The sequence below is a fragment of the Tachyglossus aculeatus genome, chromosome 7, assembly GCF_015852505.1.
Source record: "Tachyglossus aculeatus isolate mTacAcu1 chromosome 7, mTacAcu1.pri, whole genome shotgun sequence".
Classification (NCBI taxonomy): Eukaryota; Metazoa; Chordata; class Mammalia; order Monotremata; family Tachyglossidae; genus Tachyglossus; species Tachyglossus aculeatus.
In genome coordinates this window covers 28,008,609-28,023,998 of record NC_052072.1, presented here as the reverse complement: position 1 = coordinate 28,023,998, position 15,390 = coordinate 28,008,609, and the positions used below count along the sequence as shown (strand labels likewise).

The 15,390-nt window shown below is 54.9% G+C and overlaps 2 protein-coding genes across 9 annotated transcripts in view; one reads left to right on the top strand and one right to left on the bottom strand.

Annotated features, from left to right (window-relative positions):
- The window catches only part of PPFIA4 (PTPRF interacting protein alpha 4), a 73,430-nt gene extending 63,750 nt beyond the window's left edge, over positions 1-9,680 (top strand). For 5 of the 8 annotated variants that reach the window (XR_005451843.1, XR_005451842.1, XR_005451841.1 and 2 more), the window contains 5 exons: positions 754-929; positions 2,267-2,335; positions 5,995-6,172; positions 6,547-6,657; positions 7,080-9,680. Coding sequence is in view for 3 of the 8 variants with exons in the window: in XM_038748994.1 (XP_038604922.1) it covers positions 754-929; positions 2,267-2,335; positions 5,995-6,172; positions 7,080-7,129 (473 nt within the window). In the remaining 5 variants the exon portion in view is untranslated. The remainder of the gene's footprint in view (positions 1-753; positions 930-2,266; positions 2,336-5,994; positions 6,173-6,546; positions 6,658-7,079) is intronic. The other 3 variants (XM_038748994.1, XM_038748992.1, XM_038748991.1) reach the window with 1 other exon arrangement.
- Positions 9,681-12,025: 2,345 nt separating this feature from the next.
- Positions 12,026-14,595, bottom strand: MYOG (myogenin). The gene is made up of 3 exons (XM_038749618.1): positions 14,134-14,595; positions 13,100-13,181; positions 12,026-12,147 (listed from the first exon to the last, which is right to left on the bottom strand). The coding sequence occupies exons 1-3, from the start codon at positions 14,593-14,595 to the stop codon at positions 12,026-12,028; spliced, it is 666 nt and encodes a 221-aa protein (XP_038605546.1).
- Between the last annotated feature and the right edge of the window lie 795 nt (positions 14,596-15,390).

Sequence of the window (15,390 nt, the reverse complement as noted above, 5' to 3'; positions counted from 1 at the left end):
TATTGTTCTGCCAAGATTTCCCTCATTCTCCTTCTGCTGGTTTCATCAGAGGCAAAGAAACTGTAGCCACAGCCTACAGAAGGAGTCTTGGGCTGGGCGGGGGCGCTCAGTAAGGGTGAGAGACTCCTTGTCCTCAGAAAAGGGTCCCCAGCCATTCAGTGAGCTTTTACACCAAATTCTCTTTCGCAAAAGAACTTGCTTATCTGGAATGATTTTGGTGCCATCCCATTTTGGTCCCGTGGAATTTTCTGTGTCATTGATAATAATAATGATAATAGCGTGGATTTCTATGGAACTTTGATTTCCCAAAGCACTTTTCCACCAGTCCCACAATATCTCCTGGGGTGGGGGTGGGGGTCAAGAAGATTCTCTGCATGTAACAAGTGGGGAAACTGAGGCCTAGAGAGGCTAAGTGACTCACCCAAAGTTACCCAGTGGGCCAGAAGCAGAGTCACCATTCCCTTGGCGAGAGGGGAAAGGGGGCGGTGGTACTCACTGGACAGGGGTCAATTCCCCAGGTCATACTGGGGGACGGTGACCCTGAAGTCCAGGTGAACGATACAGCACAGGGTCTGAATGGATTCTTTCCAGCACAGGGGGGGAGATTCCAGGCTGGAACCATTCCCTCAGCGGCCCACCTCCATGAGGCTCCATGAGCAGCCGGGCCCCGGGACAGGCACCTTGGGTGGTCCCAACCCTGTGAGAGCAGCTGGGCCGAGCGTGAGGTTCTCTGTCTTCCCGCCCCACCCCCAGATGTGCTGGTGTGGACCAACGACCAGGTGATGCACTGGATTCAGTCCATTGGCCTGCGGGAATACGCCAACAACCTCCACGAGAGCGGGGTGCACGGGGCCCTCCTCGCCCTGGACGAGAACTTCGATCACAACACGCTGGCCCTGGTGTTACAGATCCCCACGCAGAATACCCAGGTAACAGTGACGATAATGTCGGCACTGGTGGCGACACCCCGAATTCCCCTCTTTCCTCTCACTAACTCCCCATGGGATATGGAGGGTCAGGGACAAGAGGAATCCAGGATCCCGAGACCCTAAGCAACTTGCCTCAAGTCCAGCAGCCTTTGGGTCATGAGTCTCCTGACTGGTCCCTTCTAAAATTGAGGATTTTCCAGAATATTCCTGTTTGACTCTGGTTTTCATTCTCCCACACTGCCGACCCTTTCCCCAGTGTGTGGCATCTCTGGTTGTTGGGGAGGGAAGTAGTGGGGCAGCCTGGGCACATTTTAGCCCCACCCCCTCACACTCCTCCCCAAAGGCTGCTCCTTGGCAACCCCATGGAGCAGGGAGGAGGAAGAGGATGTCTTCTGGGCTTGGGTATGGGCCTGGGGTGAGGATCAGCTCGAGTGTCATGAATGGCACATCCCTGACTGCTAAGTCTACGTCGTGCCTTCTTCGCACTTGGGCTCCTGCTGTTTCTACTGAACCTGCCAACATGAGGGGCAGAGGGGCAGGAAAAAAGGACTGGGGCCTTCCTGGCAGAAATCCTTCTGGGAAGCTTCTAGGATTGCCCCATCAATCAATCAATCAATAATATTTAATGAGTCCTCACTGTGTGCACAGCACCATATAATAGGGTGCTATAGAATTAGTAGAGAAATTCCCTGCCTTCCAGGAGCTTGGTCTAGGTTCCAGTTTTCTCTCTCATTTCTCTCCTCCTCAGGAGGAGAGGCAGCAGGCAAAGGTGGGGGTGAAATGGAGGTCCTCTTTCCCCCTCGGGAGAACCAGGGGAAGGGGACCCCAACTTTCTCATCCCGGTGTGGGTCAGGAGGAACTCCCGTCCTGAGGATCCCGGGTTAGAGGGTATGGGGGTTGGTTTCTAATCTGGGTGTGGGTTGAATAGTTCATGTCTAGGAAACCTTGCACAGTGAGTCCAAACAAGAACCAAACTGGCCTTCCTAGGACCACTCTGGACCAGACCAGGTGCTTGCCCTGCTCCAGACCCATGTCCTTGTGGAGAATTCTGGGGACCCAAATGGAGCCCCCCTAAAAGAGGTGGTGGCCAGGGTACCCGGGCCCTGGGACCACAGCCCGAAAGGTGATAGTTGGGGCAGGTTTGGCAGGAGGGGCAGAGAAGTGGGCGACGGCATCCTGAATCCTGCCATCCAGTAGATAAGATCTGCAGCTCTTTCTCTGGGTACCAGGGGATGTCTCAAATCCCCCCGCCCCTCCACCGCTCCTCTGGGGAACGTTTGACTGCGACCCCCACTCCTCACCCTCCTCCCCAACTTTTCCCTCCTTGCCTATCCCAGGCCCGGCAAGTAATGGAAAGAGAGTTCAACAACCTCCTGGCCTTGGGCACGGACCGACGGCTGGACGATGTGAGTGAGCAGCCTTCCGCTATCGGTTTCGGGTGGGGGGCTGGCACTGGGTTGGGGTTAGGGAATTCATTCTTTCATTCAATCGTATTTATTGAGCGCTTATTGCGTGCAGAGCACTGCACTAAGCACTTGGGAAGTACAAATCGGCAACACATAGAGACGGTCCCTACCCAACAACGGGCTCACGGTCTAGAAGGGGGAGACAGACAACAAAACAAAACATGTAGTTAGGCCCTGGTCCCTTGCATGTTAAAGTTTGCGGGCCAGCAGTGCTTCTGGGGAGATCAGCAGCAGCAACAGCAGGAGGAGGCGGAGGAAGGGATGAATTCATACAAATGAGGTGCGAGAACCCCACTGGAACCTGAAAGACTTTGTGGAGTCCCTACTTCAGTGGGAAGTGCTTTGAGGGGGGCCAGGGCCCCCTCCCTTGACTCCTTCCCTCTCTGTCGATGTTCTGGGGGCTGGGATTTAGTAGCCAACGACCTTCCTCTGGGCCTCAGTTACCTCATCTGTAAAATGGGGATGAAGACTGTGAGCCCCACCTGATCACCTTGTATTTACCCCAGCGCTTAGAACAGTGCTTTGCACATAGTAAGCGCTTAACAAATGCCATTATTATTATTATTCCTCAAGAGAAGAAATGAGCAACAGCGTGGCTCAGTGGAAAGAGCAGGGGCTTGGGAGTCAGAGGTCATGGGTTCAAATCCCGGCTCCGCCGCTCGTCAGCTGTGTGATTTTGGGCAAGTCACCTAACTTCTCTGTGCCTCAGTTTCCTCATCTGTAAAGTGGGGATTAAGATTGTGAGCCCCATGTGGGGCAACCTGACGACCTTGTATCCTCCCCAGCGCTTAGAACAGTGCTTTGCACATAGTAAGCGCTTAACAAATGCCATCATCATCATTATTATTATTATTATTGTCAGGAGAGAGGGCTGGAATAAAGATTAGCTATCTAGTCTGGCTGTCACCAGTCTGTTGCAGTGCCCACAGTGTGCAGAGGCCGCTACCCGATTCTCTGGGGAGAGGCCGAGGAGACAAGAGCCCAGGAAGGGTGTGGGAGAAGCAGAGATGTATTGTGTGCTGGGAGGAGGCTGAGAGAGAATGAGGTCATTTCCAAGAAATCATCCAGGACTTTCCCTGCTGTAAAATGAGCCTCCTCTGGGCTGGGCAGCGATGTGAAAGGCTGGTCTCTATATACTGCCAACTTGTACTTCCCAAGCGCTTAATACAGTGCTCTGCACACAGTAAGTGCTCAATAAATACGATTGAATGAATGAATGAATGGTCCGTGACTCCTCTGGGGCCCAGGAGAACAGAGGGTGAGCTCTAGTTGTCGCTGGAGGGAATTCAGCCCCAGGAAGGGGCTCCTTGACTGAGAGATGTGGAGTCTTCTTTCTCTGGTGGAAAGGGGAGATGGTGATTGGACCGGTTGAGATGAGGTGCTACCCCACGTGGAAGCAGGAGAAGGGACTTGTCGGTTGACTTCCGGAGGGCCTGCTGGCTTTTTGGAGCATGAGGACGACGATATTGGTCTCTGGGACCCAGAAGGGAGCCCGAGGGCCCAGCCGGACCCAACCACATGCTGATGTTCAGGGCGGAAGGCAGGAACTGGTGTCTCCTGCCATCCCGGTGTGTCTGGGACCTACTCAGAGCTTCCATTGTCTCCATCGTCTTTGACCTCATGGTTTCGCCTTCGTCATTCTCTCACCTCTATCACTCAATTAAGTGTATTTAATGAGTGCTTACGGTGTGCAGAACATTGTACTAAGCACTTGGGAGAGTTGGCAAACTCATTTCCTGCCCACAAGGAGCTTATGGTCTAGAAGGGGAGACAGGCATTAATATACATAAAGAAAATATGGCTATGTACGTAAGTGCTGTGGGCTGAAGGTGGGGTGAATAAAGGGTACAAGTCAAAGTACACCTGGATTCAACCTCTTGTTGGGTGCGTGGCCCGTCTCAGGCACTGTGGCGTCTTCAGCGTCAAGGTCGGGCAAAACCCCTGCCCTCCCGGAGTGCGGTTTTTGAAGGGGAGACGGACCAGTCAATCAATCGTATTTATTGAGTGCTTACTGTGTGCAGAGCACTCTGCTAAGCCCTTGGGGGAGTATTAACAATATTACAGACACATTCCCTGCCCACAGTGAGCTTTCAGGGGGACATAGGTCTATTGATGGAGTGTCCTTCAGCCACATCTTGGTTATCTTTAAATACCAGGCCAGTCTTGTGGGTCAGTATCTGATGAGCTGAGAAATAGCCAAAAGACAGGGAGCGGGATGGGGAGGAGAAACCAGGAGCCTGGATAAAACACCTGCTAGTGCGTAAATCCCTGGTTAATCGAGAGCTCGCCAGTGTTTCCTGGGTGCCCAGATGTCTTTGGCCCAGTCAGAGGGGCTGCTTACTGTCTAAAGTAATCTGGGTTGGCAGACTAGGGGCCCTAGGAGCCAGAAGCCTTCCTGAGGCGAGAGGCTGGAAGGGGAGGGTGGTGTGTAGAATATGCAGTTTAGTACATAATAATCATAATAATGATGGCATTTATTAAGCACTTACTATGTGCAAAGCACTGTTCTAAGCGCTGGGAAGATTACAAGGTGATCGGGTTGTCCCACGTGGGGCTCACAGTCTTCATCCCCATTTTACAGATGAAGGAACTGAGGCCCAGGGAAGTGAAGTGACTTGCCCAAAGTCACACAGCTGACAACTGGCGGAGCCGGGATTTGAACCCATGACCTCCGACTCCAAAGCCCGTGCCCTTTTCCACCGAGCCACGCTGCTTCTCTACGTGTATAAGCACTGAGGGTGGTGCTAGAAGTAGCTGTTCTAGAAGCAGAGAAGCAGTGTGGCTCAGTGGAAAGAGCACCGGCTTGAAAGTCAGAGGATGTGGGTTCTAATTCTAGCTTCGCCACTTGTCTGCTGTGTGACCTTAGGCAAGCCACTTAACTAATCTGTGCCTCAGTTATCAGGAAAATGGGGATTAAGACTGTTTATCTGTGCCTCAGTTCCCTCATCTGTAAAATGGGGACTAAGACTCTGAGCCCCACGTGGGACAACCTGATTACCTCGTATCTACCCCAGCGCTTAGAACAGTGCTTGGCACATAGTAAGTGCTTAATAAATACTAAAATTATTATTATTATTAGCTGTTGTATTGGTACTTATTTTGTTGGAGTCCACTTTATCAAGAAATGTTGAAGGTCTTGGGGTGTTAGCTAGGTGGGAAATGGGGAAATTTAGTTTAGGACTAACAGACTAGCTAATAAGAGGCAGGATGAATCGCCCCCTTCTCCATATGTGCCAGACCACCACTCTCTCCCCCTTCAAAACCTTAAGGTCACATCTCCTACAAGAGGCCTTCCCCGATTAAACCCACTTTTCCCCAGCTCCCTTTCTCTTCTGAGTTGTCTAAGTGCTTGAATCTGTGACCTCTGGGCATTTATTTGCCTCACCTTCAACCCCGCAACACTTATGTACATATCTATAAATTATATATTATAAATGACTTATATTCATGACCGTCTCCCCCTCTAGCCTGTAAGATAGTTGATGGCGGGGATTGAGTTTGCCAACTCTGTTGTGTTTTCCTCTCCCAAGCCCTTAGAACAGTGCTCTGCACCTAGTAAGTGCTCACCATTGATGATGATGATGGACTGTCCCCCTCAGGGAGATGACAAGGCATTCCGGCGGGCCCCATCCTGGAGGAAGCGATTCCGGCCTCGGGATGCCCATGGGGGCAGTGTGCTCAGCACGTCGGCAGAGGCACTTCCTGCCGCCTTCCGAGTCTCCGCACTGGGGCCCCTGCAGCCTCCTTCAGCCCCTCCAAAGAAGATGTTGCCAGAAGGTAACTCCGAACCACGGGCCTGGCCCGCGCCCTTGGTGCCCGGGAGTCCAGCTTGAGGGGGAAAGGGGCCTGGGGGGGACATTAGCCAAACCCTGGCACCACTAGGGAGTGGCTGGTTTCCATGGCTGCAGTTCATTCCACCCAGCACAGGCTTCCCGCAGCTAAGGCTGAACGAATGGACCAACCGGAGTCCTTCCCCCAGAGCTTCGCGCCCGTGGTGCCCCAATTTCCACCCCTCCTTCACACTTTCCCCTACTCCCATCTCCAACTCCCAGCCCTCCCCCTCTCCTCCCGTTCCCGGCCCTCTCCCCCTGGCTGTGTGAGCTCACTAACCCCCGGCTCTGTGTGTTTCCATCATTTCTGCCTGCTCCCAGCCGGGACACCAGGGTCACAGAGATTGGAGGCCTCTACGGTCCGGACCTACTCCTGCTGAGCCCCCGCCCCGCCCTGCCCCGGGTCTGACGGGGATCTGCCCGTCGCTCGGGGTAAGTGCAGGGAGGCACCCTGCCAGCCTGGGATTGGGCCCTGGACCCCTCTAGCCAACTCCAGCCTCAGGCTTCTCCTCGCCACCTACCCCTCTCCCTTCCCCTACTTTGCCAGATGGGCACAATTGCCCCCCCCAACCACTGTCCCGAGGGTCCTGGGTGGACATGGTGACTCTGGGGCCCAGCTTCCCTGTCATGTTGGCCCAGCCCCTGCTCTCCAACCTTAACCTCCTCTCCTCTCAGCCTGCCTTTGCCTGTCCTCTCGCTTGCTTTGCTGGGAATGTTCAGGGAGTTATGCCCTCCTGAAAGTGGTTGGGATTGTGAGGGTTGGAATTCCCAGCCCTAATTACCCTCTCTCTTCCTCTCTCCCCCATCTCCTCTCCTCTTCCCCATCTTCTCTCTCTCTCTCTCTCTTTTCCCAGTGCATTCCCACTATCTGTATGGACACATGCTCTCCGCCTTTCGAGACTGAGTGCCCCCAACCAGCTCCCTCTTCACCTGGCGACAGACCCGTCCCCTCCTGCTTGTTCCCTGCCAAGTCGCTCCCAGTCTTGTCCGTGAACTCTCCAGTCACCCTGGCCTCTGGGTCTAAGAATATACTCATCGTCCACTGCTCCCCTTGGCTTTTCTGTGTCCCTCAGGTTTCCTTCGTCCTCGTGTCTCGTGTGGATGTTGCTAAGGGCCTGTTGGCCGGGCCCCAGCCCGCCACGCTAGGAGTGAGGGCCCAACCCTGACTCTTTCCTCTTCTGCCTGGGGGTCTGGAGGCTGACAGTGACTCATCCCCTTATCCTGGCAGCCAGGGGCAGAGGGTATCCTGTTCGGCAGGTTGGCACAGCTCCAAGCTGAAGGGGCGATGGCACCAGCATCGACTCTGGGCCTGTCCTCCCGGAGGCAGCAATGATCTCTATTCTGGTCAGTCTTCATCTGTAGACTCATTGCAAGTTTTCTGACCTTAAGAAGCCTTTCTTCAGCGCCCACCCCCCACACGCCCCCAAGCTGGAGTTTGTGTCACCCTTAGGGGATATCTGGATCTCCACTTTCTCTTCCTTCTCCAGCAGCTTTAGACTGGGGGGTGGGAGTGGGTTTAAAGGCAGAGAGAAGGGACCTTAAATCCACATCCATCTGTCCACAATGAGCAGTTTAAGCTAAGGGGTCTTTCCCACCTTACCTCCGGAGTAGGCTCTGTGCCAGTTCCTGCAGTAGGTTCTGGGAAGTTCCAGGTAGACCAGAGGGCTGGTGAGAGAAATAGGGACCGGAAGGGAAGGAGAAACCTGGATGGGTTGAAAGAGAGAGGCCCAGAGTGGAGTCCGGTTAGGTGAAGCTCCTGGCACTGCTGTCCTCTTGCCCTCTCTTTCCAGATGCCCACAGAAGACTGTGGGTTTTCCACTTGAAATAAAGCAAATCCAACTACCAGGACACCCTTGCTGCTTGGGGCTAGCAGCTCCTACCTAGGGGTCAGCTGCCTCCCCACTTCCCAGACTGCTTCCCAGAGAGAGGCAGTGGGGATTGGCAGCCCTGCCAGATCCCAGCAGGGATTGAGACCACTCCTGAGCCCAGCTGGGGCAGGGCTGGGGCCAGAGGAGTGACTGCAGGGCTACGTGAACTTTTGAGCAGGCTCACTATGGCCTATCTGACAGCTCCTGCCCCTATCCTAATTCTGCCATGGTCTTCTGGTGGGGGGCGGGGCAGGGGACTGACATAGTCCCAGCAAGCCCTGGGGGATTGAGAGGGATAAGGGGTCCCAGGACAGCAGTTGGTGGTAAACTTTGACTTAGAGGGCCTCCCCTGAGCTCTCCATTGCCCCAGGGTGAGCCTGGAAATCTCTCTGCTCCCAGCTTTTGAATATTGATCCTGGCTCCATCCAGGATAACTCAGGGCCAAATTCAGTCCCCGACTCCTCCCAGGGTGCCGCACTCTACTTAGTCGCTTCCTCGGGGTGTGAGAGCCCCTTTGGGCCTGGGACAGTGTCGGTCCATCTCCAGGCTACTGTCAATGCTCTGCAGAGCACCGGTCCCTCAGCCAACCAGTGGGCACGAAGCATGCTTCCTTCCAGAAGGGAATGCTGAGGCCACAAGGGTGGATGGCTGAGCAGAGTTCTCCGACCTGGGCAGAGAGGAGGGAAGGGAGAGTGGTCAGCGCCAGTGGTCAGCGCTTGGGTCTTTCATTGCTTTTTTCAGGAAGGGGTTACAGGGGAGGAAATCCTTCACATAATCTTTGCCTTGTCTCCCTCCCTTTGGGGTCAGTCCCAAGGCTTGAGACGCTACTGAGGCCTCGGCTCTGCTAGGGCGGAGGGAGTTGTGAGGGATTCACAGGCCTGAAGGTGGTCTGGACTAAGTGAGGATCTGTTCCCCACCGCTCCTTCCCAGGAGCAAGCGAACCTGGTTTATGCAGGGACCAGAGGGGTTTGGGAGCCAAGAAGGGAGTCTTAGTGGGTGAGAGTGGGGTGTGGATGGGAGGTGGAGGAGAGCGAGATTAGGGGAGGGAGAGAGACAGGGAACCGCAATATGGGTCAGAATGTAAAGCCCTTTCCAGGCCTTCTATGGATCAGCGTTAGGGGGTCAAGGATCTGAGTCTTGGGAGCAGCTGACTTGGTCACAGGGATCACGGTGCCATCAATTACACTTTAGGGAACTTTTCAATTTTTTAAATTTTCCCCCAGCACTTGGGGGCTAGGGTTGGAAAGGCTTGCCCTGAGCTGCAGCCCATCTCCCCAGGCCCCTCCCCAGCTTGGTTCCGGGGCAGCAGCTGGAAGAAGTTGGCCATGGAAAAGGAGCGGGGCAGGGGTGTTGTCTTGGTGTATCCTTACCTAATGCCTGATAGATTTTTTAAATTTTCATTTGGAGAGTCACCAGTGGCCCACCAGTCCTTGCCCTCACTCTGTCCCATCAGGTTCCTCTTCAGTACTGTATTGGCTCCTCTAGCATCAGGAATGGATGTGTTTGTGTGTGTGTGTCCGTGTGCGCGTGTGCGTATGGATGTGTGTGGATGTGTGTACACACCAATAAACTCAGATTTTAAAACAAGGTCAGGTCTTATCTGCTCCTTTTTACCTCTGATCGCTAGCCTGGGTTTTTTTTTCGGACTCCCTGCAGTACTTCTAAGCAGCTTCAGCAGGGCAAAATCCATGTGGTCAATCAGACTTGTAATCCAGTCAATAACCAGCTGACTGCAGGCCAGGCCAGGCCCTTGTCTCCAGCGTGCTGGAGGGGGAAAGTCAGAGACGATTTTAAGGTCTATTATGAAGGGTTGTTAGAAGGTGGAAAAGTCCGTATCTTCATGGGGGATGAGGAGGAGAGGAATGTGTGACGAGTGTAGCGAAAAGCATTAGGCTAGACGTAGGGAAGAACTTCCCATTAATAGGGCCCGGATGAAACGTTTCAAGGTTATAGTTGTGCTATATTTCTGTCCCCTTTCCACCCTACTTTGGGCTTCCCAACTCCCCTTCCAGAGAAAAAAGTATTCTTTTATTCACACACACACACCCTCTCTCCTTCACTCACCCACTCACTCTCCCTACACACGCACAAACTCGCACCCCTCTCTTTTTCATTCACTCACCCTCCCACTCCCTCCCCTTCCCTCCCTCCCTGCATCCCACTGTAGTCCACCTGCCACTTCCCGGCCCTGCTCCCTCCTTTTCAGTAAGCCGAGCAAGTTCCCTCGGGAGAACAGTGAGGTAATTTCAGGAAAGGAGGCTGTAAATCTAACCAAAGGAGAGTGAAATCTGATATAAAGCATTTTGCAAACTAAGTCCAGACCTTAGCTTCCTCCTATCCTGTGCTCTCACTCACATTTCCCCTCCAGTCTTGTCCTTACCAAGTATTCCCACTCTGCATCTTTTCCGCAGTGCTTAGTACAGTGCTCTGCATACAGTAAGCACTTATTATCAACTGCTAGCTGTCTGGAACCTCCCAATTCCTGTTCAGGCTTACCATGGGAAGAGAAGAATAGACACCTTTTCCAGCAGCCCTGTTTGAGTTCACTCCCTGGGGACCTACTAACTGGACAGTTCTTCTAAGGGTGAGTTCCCAGTGTCTAAAGACTTATGGGCAATTTCCTTAGTTCAGTAGACACCCATACCAATCATGTCAGATGTTTGGGCTCAGTCATGTTATTCCCCTCATCTTGTTAAATCTTTGTAGGGGCTCTGCCTGTTGGCTAGTTAGCTAGTGGGGCAGATTGTTTAAGGGTTAGTTAGATTGGGCAGGGCAGGGCAAATTATCATGCGGGTATGTCCTTGGGTGGGGTTTTCTGGGGCAGGATAGCAGGGAGATGGGTGCGGTCCTCCCAGTGCACTGCTATCTTGAGAAACAGAAAATATAATGAGCTGTATGTCTATTTAATATGGGAATTAAGACTGTGAGCCCCCCGTGGGACAACTGGATCACTTTGTAACCTCCCCAGTGCTTAGAACAGTGCTTTGCACATAGTAAGCGCTTAATAATGTCATTATTATTGTTATTATTATTATTATTATTATTATTATTATTATTATTATTATTATTATTATTAGGGGTTGGAAGCAGATTGGAGTAGCCACCGGCCACGCCTCCCTTCCCCTTGGTTGGGGTCATGGAGGAAGTACTGAGCATTTTGGGGGAAGAGGCTGGCCCCGTTTGAAGGGGGGCCGTTGGGCAGAGGACCCAGGTCCCCTAAGCTCTCCAAACACTTTGCTCTTTATTTAAAAAAATCAAGGAATGAAAACTCAAATAAGTTAGCAAAAATGAAAAACAACAATAGCAAATCCACACAATGCTTAGTAAAAAAAACACCCGCACCCTACTAGCCCCTGCTGCCAACCTTGGGGGTCCTGGGGCAGAATTGGTCAGATGGCAACTTTAAAAACAACAACAGTAACAACACAAGACTGATCAACAATACAAGAGTTTGCCCGGGCCCGCAACAGTGGGGCGGATTGCCATCCACCGGTCCACGCAGACAGGACCCAGGGAGGGCCCAGGCCTGGGCAGGGCACTGCAGGGAGATGAAAAGGGCTGATGTCCCAGCCTAGCCTGGATGCCAGTGCCTTTGTTCAGAAATCTTGGGCAGGGGGCTAGGGGAAGGTGACTTTTCTCCTGCTGGAATGGAAGGGGCAGTGGCGGGGCCAGAGGACGGCCTCCCTGTCTTTCTATTCATGCACAGAAGGCAAACGCTAGCCCTGGAACTTGGCATCCAGTTCGAGAGGAGCCCATTTCTGCCTCTGAGTCCCGGGCAAACCCAATTAAGCAATCAGCACGACAGGAGTGCTGACCGTCTTTAGGCTCGGCCAGGGAAATGGGTCAGGGCCGACCCCACGGCAGCAGAGAGAATCTTGGTCCTGGGACCACCCTCGTCAGCAGTCCGGGTGGCCCTCCCAGCATCCTGAGCCTCAGTTGGTCCCGGTCTCTCCAGGGAAGGCTGCGGAGACATCGTCCACGGTGATGCTCTCCACGATGGAGGTGAGTGAGTGTAGGTTGCGGGCGTCGGCGGAGTCGTCGTGGAGCAGAGGATCTGTGGAAGGGAGGGGAAGGTCAGTGGGGAACGGGGTGGGCTTGAGCGCTGTCCGGACCCCTCCCCACAAAGCCTTCAGGCACTCGGATCAGTGACTCGAGATTAGCTCCCCATTTCCTAAGGAAGCTGTGGGTCTATAGCCAGAGCGTGTTCTCTCACTGCAGTGATCTTCTCTCCCTGCCCAGCTCTACTTTCTTCATAGGGAAGGGATGTGAGAGCCTTGAATGAGCCTTCCTACTGGACAGAAGGAGATATCCGAGACCAGAGAGGGCAAGGGACTTGCCCCAGGCCGCACAGCACATCCTGAAAACCCAGGAGTCATGTGACCCAGGCTAGGGAATGTATGTGTCTCCCCACTAACCCAGCACTTCACCTCCACTGCCCCCTACCCTCCTTTGGAATTTGGAAGCCATAATTCCAAGGGGTGTAAGAAGTGTGCTGGATAGCCAGGAATAGAGGTCAAGAGGGGATAATATTTCGTTGGTGTTAGAGCCGCCACTGGCTAGTCCCGGTTTCGGTTTTCCCGTGACTCTGCTGGAAGAGCATTCAGTCCCTCTCCTCCTCCTACTCCCCTCTCTTCCCTTGGAGCTGGGAGGGAGGGGTTGACTTTGGGCAGGACCTCCTGGGGAAGGGGGCAGGCTCTATCTGTCTTCAGAATCCCAACCTCTCCATCTCCCCGCTAAAGGAAGAGTTAAAGGGTCAGGAGCTGGGGACTGGTGGAATTATTGCTGTTTTGGGAAACTGGGGAGGGAGGGAGGGCCATGGAGGGCAGAATGGGGAGGTGGGAGGAGCACTGATTCCAATCTGGGAAGGTGGGGCCGAGGGCTCGGGGGTGGCATGTTGGGGCTTTAGGGGATCTCCCAGGGGGATTGGGGACCCCCTACCCTCCATCCCACTGAGGCCTCTCCCATCGCCTCAAGGAGAGCACGGCCCAGCAGCAAGGCAGACTTACCTCCGGGGTTCCCGCTGAACTCCAGGCCGGTGCCCCATTCTGGACTACAGGAAGCACTGTGGGAACCACACTCACTGGGCACCTAGGGGGCAGAGGGCACAGGTGATGAAGCCGGTAAAAAGGTCCGGGCAATGGGAAGAGAGCCGACCCGATTGTGGCGCCAACGGGAGCGGGCCGTCAGCTCCCGGGGTTGTGCCAGGGAGAGAGGAGTGCTAGGGTCAGATGAAGCAGGGCAGCGCTCTCGGGAAGTTGTCAGGAGGAGCAAGGCGGGCACCAGTCAGGGCTCTCTCCTGCGATTTTCCCATCTCCTCCCATGTGTCTAGAATTCCCCGTCTAAAGCAGCCCGCTGGGTTCTAGATCCCCAGCCCTGGATGGCTTCCTCTGCCTCCGTGTCCACCTCCAGTGTGTTCCTAATATTGCACCGACCTCTGTGGCTCTCCCAGCCGTTGGCTTCCTAGCCAAGCGATGCCTGGGAAGAGACGGGTGGAGAGGAGGAGTTACACCTGGCACGTGCTGAGGGCAGATCTGCAAGCCTGAGTTTCTGGTCCTCAGCCTAGAGGGGTCCCGTCTAGGAGAGCAGGGGTGCTGGACTAATAATATCCACCTCCACCGTCACTCCACAGGCCTCCAGGGCCTTCTGGGCAGCCAGGGAGTTAGCCCCGAACCCAGCTGCTCTGGGTGTTAGCCTTTCACGATGTGTGAGGAACATCAAGGCCCAGTGGGGGACGGTCCTAGAGGGGGCACAGGCCTGGAGGTCCTGTTACGGCCCTACTTCCAGCTGGCAGGACAACCGCCCATCCCCTCGACTCTGGCCAGGTTCTCTGCTGTTCTTCGGGACCTCGGAGAAGGAGACCGCCCGGCCTCCCCGGTGGGCTGATGTCTCACCGAAGACTTTCCTTCGGGGGTCAAAGCTGGGCCACCGACTCTCTCCCCTCCCCTTGGGCTCCCTCAGGCCTGTGCCACTCGCCCCGTCATCCCTCGGACCTGCGCTGGGTGAGTTCCGGCGGTTGTGTGTGCGTTCGGGGGGCACTTACCCCGGGCTGGGGGGCCCCAGAGCGAAAGCGCAGGTCCCGCTCCTCCTGGTTGAGGGAGCTGAGCAGGGCCTGGAGCCGCTCGATGTACTGGATGGCGCTCCGCAGGATCTCCACCTTGGGCAGGCGCTGGTTGGGGTTCAGGAGCGTGCTACGTTTCAGGGCCTCAAACGCCTCGTTCACTTTCTTGAGCCTCCGCTTCTCCCTCAGCGTGGCCGCCCTCCGCCGGTCCACGGACACCGTCTTACGCTTGCAAACCTTACAGGTCCAGGGCAGGCACTGGCCCGGACAGTGGTCCGGCCCCCTGGGCCCCGGCTCCTCCAGCGCCCCCCGACCCTCCGGGCACAGCCCCAGCTCCGCCGGCTCCCCGTAGCCGGGCTGCGGGAGCCGGCCAGGGAAGTAGTTCTCATCCTCGTAAAGCCTCTGCTCAGGGAAGAAGTAGGGGGACGTTTCGTAGAATTCCATGGGAGCGTTCGGTCCTGCAGCCTCGCCTGGCCTCCGGGCGTCTGAGTCCCTTCACGCCAACTGCCAGGTGCCATTTAAAGTCTCCCCGCTGGCATGGAATCACAGAGATAAATATAGCCGACCCCGAGAAACCTGACCCGGGTCCTAAGCTGTTGCTGCACATCAAAACATTTACATCGGATTTCAAGTGATTCCCCGCCCCCCCCACCCCAGCCCAGACCAGGGCCCAGCCTGGCCCCAGACCTAGGCGGGCTGCTGGGTGCCAGGAGAGGGAGGCCGTTGGTGTAACACGATTAGTGTTCATTGCTTCGGGGCTGAAGTTGGGGCTGACTGTCCTCTGTGGCACCCCCCGGTCCTCCACTCCCTCCACCCTCTGCACCCCCCTGACTCCCGCCCCCAGCCTCATGAGATTCTTCTCTCATCTGCTCCTTTCAATTATTCCCAGGAAGGCAGCCGGGCCCCCCGGTGTCTCGAAAGCAGCCAGGGAAGAGGGAGGGGGTGGGGAATTAGGAAGCCGAAGACTTGAGGAGCCATCGCATCCCTTTCCTCACCCATCCTAGCCAGAAGACGATCCATCCTCTGTTTAAAGACAGTCCCACCCACTGGGTGCTCCTCCTTTAGTCTCACCTAAACCACTCCTGCTGCAGGCTCCTCTTTCTTCTTTTTTATTTGGCGGGGGACCCGGACCAGCTGGACTTCCTCTTCTTGGTGGGGAAAGGTCCCTGCGGACCGAAGGATTTGGGCTATGGTTTTGATCTTGGACCTTGACCTCTCTCATTGAGTGATTAGAAGAGA

Excerpts from the sequence above, each read along its gene's own strand:
- MYOG (XM_038749618.1), bottom strand. The coding sequence starts at position 14,595 with ATGGAATTCTACGAAACGTCCCCCTACTTCTTCCCTGAGCAGAGGCTT. Across the intron at positions 13,182-14,133 it reads CTGGGGCCCCCCAGCCCGGG|GTGCCCAGTGAGTGTGGTTC; the intron begins GTAAGTGCCCCC and ends TCTGCCCCCTAG. Across the intron at positions 12,148-13,099 it reads GTTCAGCGGGAACCCCGGAG|ATCCTCTGCTCCACGACGAC; the intron begins GTAAGTCTGCCT and ends TCCCTTCCACAG.